The sequence below is a fragment of the Trachurus japonicus genome, chromosome 21 (assembly GCF_045865225.1).
Source record: "Trachurus japonicus isolate A0001 chromosome 21, Traja_1.0".
NCBI lineage: Eukaryota > Metazoa > Chordata > Actinopteri > Carangiformes > Carangidae > Trachurus > Trachurus japonicus.
In genome coordinates, this window is record NC_140927.1 from 20,915,088 (window position 1) to 20,922,117 (window position 7,030).

The window sequence follows — 7,030 nt, forward strand, 5'->3', positions numbered from 1 at the left end:
CCTGGTTAGTGTGTGAGAGGACACGTAATGAAACTGCAGGCCTCATAGAGACAGTGAAGCCACTTTTGGAAGAGTCTGACATGATGAAATAAGGAGGGAGAGTTTCTCAGCAAATTCATCCCCCACGGGACTTCGTCTACCTTCCCTCTCTCTTCTTCCTCTCTCTGTCTTTTGTCCCTCGCTCTCTCCGCTCAAAAAATCCCTCATGAAAGCAGCGCAATCATCAGGGAGCTTTAGGTTTCCTGCTGCATTCCTGCAGCTCCACTCGACAGAGTCTGTGAGACTGTTTGTTGTTCCAAAACCAAACGCTCCCCCTCTCTGACAAACACAAACACACACACATAAGACAAACACAAGCCAAGTTAAATGAGAAGTTCTGATTAAACCTCTATAAAGTGGCAATTTACCATTAGTCTGGTGACACTGGGGACGTGATTAGTCTCTGTGCTGTTGCTTTGCAGAGAACTGGTGACTCACAAACACAGTGTGTCCACTCATTAAGGCACAGTTTGTACAGCACAGTCTTCCCTTTACAACTGAAAAGCTGGATTTATATAAAAAAAAAAAAAAAAGTGAAAGCACTCCCTGGCTCAATTAAAAACACAGCCTCACCAGGTGACCATTAGCATGATAGCTAATGTTAAGGAAAATTAGCAGATCAGTTCCAGTAACCAAAAAACCAACAGATCTCCATTACAAAAAGCTTGTCTGCAAAACTGCGGACGGTACACAAGCTTAATTGTTAGTCTGTGGGAGGTGAACAGGAACATGTAAGGGCAAAAGAACATGAATGCAAACCCTTTTCTTTTTTCTTTTTGGCTTGTGTGCATCATCTGTGCTGCAAACTTGCAACTAACTGTGAGGAAAGTCAGGCTGAAAAAGTGTGAGAAGTGTTTGTTTTCCCCGGCTCCACTTCTGAGGATGATCAAACGATCGAGGCGAGGTGAAGTGCACACCGCATTAGTTGAAATGAAAAGCAGCGGAGGAAGGTGGATGACTGTGGTATCACCTGGGGCTAAAGGTTTTTAATTAATAGCTCTGTGTTTAAATGAGACAAAACAATACATGCAATTTACAATGGAATATTTCAGAGTAATAGCCCGCTGTATCTGACTAAATTTCACCTGCAGCTTCACACACAACCTCCTTACGCCTGTGGGAGTCTGAATTAGACCTTTCTAACATTCATGAGACCCCCCCCCCAAGACACTCTCTCCCTCTTTTACAGTCAGCGGGCTGAGTGATTGATGTTTTAAACGAGGGCAAAAAGGTCTTCAGGCATTTCACTGTTGGTCGCCAACACACTACTGAAATTAATTTCAAGTAGCTCTTGCCACTGCCCATTTCTCCTCAGGTATTTCAGCCTTATGTCAGAAGGATGATACCATCATAAATATTACAGACACTCCTCCAGTGTGCATACCAATCCAGACAGAGTTTGAATTATTTAGCACAGTGGTTACCAGACAATGGGCTCAGACAGTGCAATTATTTTTCCTATTATGTACTGCATGTTATTTGTTCGGGATACTTCAGATTGCAATGTTTTCAGAGGAGAAATGGTCCGTACTGTAGCTATTTCTCCCCTCTATGTAGCCCACTGTGAATGTAATGAGAGATGGAAAAGTACCTGGGACACATGAAAATTCATTTAGGAGCGGAAATGCTTCCACTTGCAGTTGTGTTTCTGTAGGCAGAGAGGTAAAAGACATTCCTCCGCCATAGGCCAGTTTCCACTTGGAAAGTCTGGGTAGCCGCCCACTTCTCCCTCTGGTTGTGCAGCAGTTTATACACAGCTGTTGCCTTAAAGCAGCTCTGTGAAGACTCTGTGGATACAAAATGGCATCCCAGCAGCTCTATCTGAGGCTAATAGGGCTGGCTATATTGGTGACAGTGTTGGCACTAAGAGGTGAGCTCAATCTTCTTCTACTCTTATGGTTTTCTCCTGCTCTATACCATCTTTTTGCTTTTAAAATGCCTGTCAGTCCACATTCTTTCCCCATCTGGCCTTCTGCTTATTCCCTGATCTGTGTGGTAGTTTTCTGTGGTGTTTTCTTTTTTCTTTTTTCTTTTTTACAGCACTAAAAGTTGAAAAGATGATTTATGACATGTCAGAGCAAAATGGTTGTGTTTTTATAAACATGTCTGAAGGCTGGTGATTTTCTCTGTCATTCACACACACACACACACACACATAGTCAGATACATTGACAAAGCAAAGGAAAGCAGTGCAGAGACAATGTGGACTCATCAATAGACAAGAATGTATCTTAAAGGGCTGTACTTAGGAGTTTTGCTTCATTTTTTTGTCCAGTGCAGTGTAATTACAGCATTGTACTCTTGAACGCAATTTGCCAAGCCTAAGGATGCTACTCTTTTCATTCTTGAAAGGAAATTCAATACACCCCCCTTTAGATGACGAGTCCCATTGAGCATGACACAATCCGCTTGTGTTATTGTCAGATTTATGTTACAATTTACCTTAATTAAAAAGTCCAAATTGCATTACCACCAGACTTAGTTAACAAGCTGTTTTTCAAAGTAACATTATATTAAAAGACTCAAGCCTCAGCAAGTTTGAAAAGCTCATCAAATGGCTTCAGGACAGGCAACACAGGCTGGATAGTAATGTGAAGTTTAACATAAGCGCAGTAATTGGGACTGGCAGTGGTGGTCCTTAGCTGAGAAAAAGATGATAAGGGTTTTCAACCTGAAATGTCACTCCCCTTTTGGGTGATAATAAATTATTGCTCAGGAGTTTTTGTTGGTGTGCAGACTTTCCTTTTTCTTATCATTTACTTGTTTTGTCCGGCACCAAGCGTTTAGATTTAGGGATGTGCATGCTTTTTCTATTTTTTTCAAAAAGAAGATTCAACTCATCTGAATGGAAATGTCTCAAATGCTTCTTTCTTAAAAACAACCTCCAACCCCTAAGCCTGCAGGAAACTCCGATAGATAGCTCCAGTATCAGAGGTGTGCCACAGGGCTCTATTTTAGGACCACTGTTTTTTTGTTTGTTTGTTTTTTGTCTGAGTAGGCTACAAGTCGGCAATCTTGTCTCGTTAGTTTCCTAATTGTGATAAGAGTACTTATAACACATCCCCGTGCTCTCCAATGAGACTGAACAGCAAACAATAGCTTTAATAAACTTACAATTAACTATCAAAATGTCTAGTCATGCCAGCAGCAGTTTAAGTCTGAAACTAACGAAAGAATGCTAACATGATAATTTGTCCACTTTAAGTATTTTTTTTCCTGGTTTGGCATGATTATATTTTATAACAAAATGCACCTGATGTTATAATGGTAAGATTTTGGTTTGGGGGGGGGACTTAGTCAGACACCAAATAAGTGAACATGTTGTTCTGTTTACGGTGAAGCAGGATAAGTCAAAGCAGGATGCATCATACGGGGACCATGAACCTATGTACAAGATTTAATGGTAATCTGTTCAACAGCTGCTATACATTTCAGTCGAGACCAAACATCTGTTATCTGTTTAGCCATGTTGCTAGTGTGGCTAAAAAGTAAGTCAGAGAGCCATGTCATAGTCCTCACCTTTGTTTATAGTTTTTCTTTTAAGATGCGTTATTTTATCCTTTTACTGCAATCATGGGTTGAATGCATTCATTAAAATGCAGAGGCATACTGGTAAATTCATTATTACAGACATCAGTGGGTTCACTCATTTCACAAAAAGACTGTGGGAGAAAAGATAAATAGGGATACCCCCCATGAAAAAGCCGTGGAAAGAAAGCTGTACTGTGTTAAAGTATTGAGAAAGTCTGCAGGAATTTGCTGTTCATAGCTCATTTGTAACACAAGCTGGAGGAAAAAAAAAACACATGCAAGCAATTTTCTCCAACTGTATCCTCCACATCTAGCCACACAGTGAAAATCATGTTGTGTTCAGGGTCTTCCTTAAACCATGGACTGGATTTCTGTGCACTCTGTCTGGTATCCTAAGGTACCACGTCCTATCCTTTCAGTCCTTCACAAAAACAAATTAATTAAACAATTTTAGACTAATGGAAACATGGCATTGGGCCCAAGTGCTTTGAAAGAACTGTCAATTACAACCACAGGCATAAAAGGTCATCTGACTGAACTGGTGGGGTGCAACAGACAACAAGATACCTCATTAGTGCTATTTATCTATATGAGCATGCACCACACACAGTGTAGCCCCATGGCACCAGTCCGAGAGAGGAGGAGCAGCAGAAAAAAAGTCACTGCAGAAAATATTTACATGAAAACTGAAAGCTAAAAAATCTCTGGCTGCCAGCTGGCAGCCTCTCCTTTAACCCTGCTCAAGGCTCTGCTTTGACATTTGCATCTAATAAAAGCTGAGAATAAATTCATCCACAAAAATAGTTTCGTTTGGGGGTTGAATTTAGAAAGCAAAACTGCTGAAACTAATGGTAAAATATGCAGCAGTTAGAGAAGAGGGCGTGTTATTAAAGGCAGAAGTTTTACAAACCAGCCACAGATGAATAACATTAAATATGAAACATTACAACTTCAGTTGTGTTAGATCATTCTTCTTGCCCATTAATGGCAACAAATCTACAGTTAAATCTGTACAGAAACCTTGTGTGGCTGTTTTAGAAAAAGAATGACTGATTATCTTTACCTATTGTGATGAATGGTGTTTACACTGCAGCTGATTGTCTCTGTTGTCTCGTTACAGATGTGGACGGTGAAAGCAGCTTGCACAAGCTGTTGAGGAAAAGAGACGGTAACATCCTTAACTAACAGATTCACCATGCTGCTTGCAGAAAAAATATCACTTGTTTTAAATGGAAGAAGAAAAAAAAACATTTACCCTTTTATTATTTCCCCTATTGTGCTTCCATCCAGTGGCCGGAGCTGGTACTGCCCTGTCAAAGTCTGCTGTTGCTGTTCCTCCATCCAAGGCTCAGGAGTTCCTGGCGAAGCTGAGCAGAACCAAGAGGAACATCTGGGACCGCAGCAGACCGGACGTCCAGCAGTGGATTATGCAGTTCATGTACATGGGCTATGATGAGCAGGTGAGATCAGGGTTTCTCTGAACCCCAGAAAGAACAGAAATCGTCTGCAAAATAAAACCTCAAGCGACAAAAAACACTGCAAGTTTTGACAGATAAAAATAGATCCACTACAGAAACAAAAATTCTGAACTCTTTCATGTTCCCATTTGGTATTCACTTGGTGTTTTCTTACTGTGATTACTACGGCTTCTTACTATGACCAACACGTTCCTGTAAACACAGACAGATTTTTGTATGTGTGTCACTCTCACTGGGTCTAAGTGGGTCAGGCACAGATACAAACAGGTTCCTGTTGTGTGCTGTACGTCTGTCTAGGCAATAATTCATTTCACTTTCTGGTTGAACGTTTCAAACCTGTTGCACCTCTGACTACACTCAGCATCACTGATGGTTGTTATAGCGGCATGCGCTCCGTTGCACTCGTTGATGTCACAGTGGACACTCGCACACCCTGGAGTTCATATGAGCATCACTGCATCAGTGTGTGAAACATTAAACCACAACCACCACTTCACAATGACAACCTTAAAATTAAAATGTGATGAAAGTTTGTTTGCTCATGTTGCTAGTTCACATTAACACCACTCAGACTAAACAGGTTTTTTGATTAATATCATCTGAGGTTGATTTTTTTTTAAACTTTGCTTTGCTAACGTATCAATATTTAAATGTATTGAAAGGAAATTAAAAACAAACATAATAAACACACATAAAACAGGCGATACAAACTTGAGTCATGTAGATCTTTACTGTATATTTCTCAGATATTTAGAGGACAAAAAATGTGGAGTCGTCTGGTCTGAAAGTGTTTTCCCAAAGTCTTTAAAAAGGCACATGTATCCTGAAAATGGAGCTGAGTACATGGCATTACATAAATTCCCTCTCTCTCTCTCTCTCTCTCTCTCTCTCTCTCACACACACACACACACACACACACACACACATAAATACTGTAACCCCGCTCAGAGAGCCAGTGTCAGTTTTCTTTCAGACCAGTGACTGTCATGTAGAATTCATCAGGGACAGTGAAGAACGAGGGGGAACACATAACAAGGGCGGGAAAAAAAGCGCGGCGGAGGGGGGCAAAGTGCACAAAATAACCCTACACCATTATATTTGACAGTATTTGTGTATCAGCCACTGCAGCAGTATTTCTCAAACAGCCCCATGCATGACACCTTTGGGCTTATTGCCATTTGCTGTTGCTTCCTTAAAAGGCCAAAGCTGTCAAAGCATTGGCCTTTTCAATGTTTGCCTTTCATGCATGTCTATTTGCCACAGCTGTGCCCGCTGACAGTCTCAGTGGGCACCTTATCAGCTGCCTCGGTGTCCATTAGCTTGAGATTTGTTGAGGCTGAGTTTTCCTAACGAGTCACGTCTGTGGTGTTTTTCCATCCCCAGAGGCTGGAGACTGACCTGTCATACTGGATGGACCAAGCACGCTCCAGTGACCAAGGGCGTCAGCATCACTATGATGAAAACTCCCCCATCGGCCCACGTGACCCCAGCTCTTATAGACACGGAGCGAATGTCAACTACGACTACTATTAAGTCCAGTCGTACGCAAACACGGGCCGGTGCCTCTGTGATCGGTCAAAGGGCTTCGTTTTATTCAATTAAGTCCGTCCTCTGCCTTCTCCTCCTCCAGAGAACAGAGCCTGAGAGAGTTTTGTTAGTTTAACACCTGCCACATCTGTTTATCTTGATCTGTTACACTCGCCACTGTAAAACCATAATCTGCTTTCTCTCCTTACATTAAAAAATAAAAAATGGGCAACTCAGCTCTTCTCTAGCACTACTGTAAATAAAGATGTGACTCCTCAGTGCCTAAATCTCCTGCGTCTTCATTTCCTCTCTTTCTCTCTCTCACACACACACACACACACACACACAAGCGCACACACCAATAATATCTTATTCCCTAATTATATCATACGGAAAATATTGGAAATATTTTATTAAAATAGCATCTTCACTTGAAATCGATAATGCACATCCTG

General features: G+C 41.3%; 1 protein-coding gene across 1 annotated transcript; it reads left to right on the forward strand.

Moving 5' to 3' along the window:
• Positions 1-1,678: 1,678 nt before the first annotated feature.
• ecrg4a (ECRG4 augurin precursor a) lies at positions 1,679-6,847 on the forward strand. The gene is made up of 4 exons (XM_085764482.1): positions 1,679-1,909; positions 4,691-4,738; positions 4,861-5,030; positions 6,432-6,847. The coding sequence occupies exons 1-4, from the start codon at positions 1,840-1,842 to the stop codon at positions 6,579-6,581; spliced, it is 438 nt and encodes a 145-aa protein (XP_085620608.1). The 5' UTR covers positions 1,679-1,839; the 3' UTR covers positions 6,582-6,847.
• Positions 6,848-7,030: the final 183 nt, after the last annotated feature.

Excerpts from the sequence above, each read along its gene's own strand:
- ecrg4a (XM_085764482.1), top strand. The coding sequence starts at position 1,840 with ATGGCATCCCAGCAGCTCTATCTGAGGCTAATAGGGCTGGCTATATTG. Across the intron at positions 4,739-4,860 it reads GCTGTTGAGGAAAAGAGACG|TGGCCGGAGCTGGTACTGCC; the intron begins GTAACATCCTTA and ends GCTTCCATCCAG. Across the intron at positions 5,031-6,431 it reads ACATGGGCTATGATGAGCAG|AGGCTGGAGACTGACCTGTC; the intron begins GTGAGATCAGGG and ends TTCCATCCCCAG.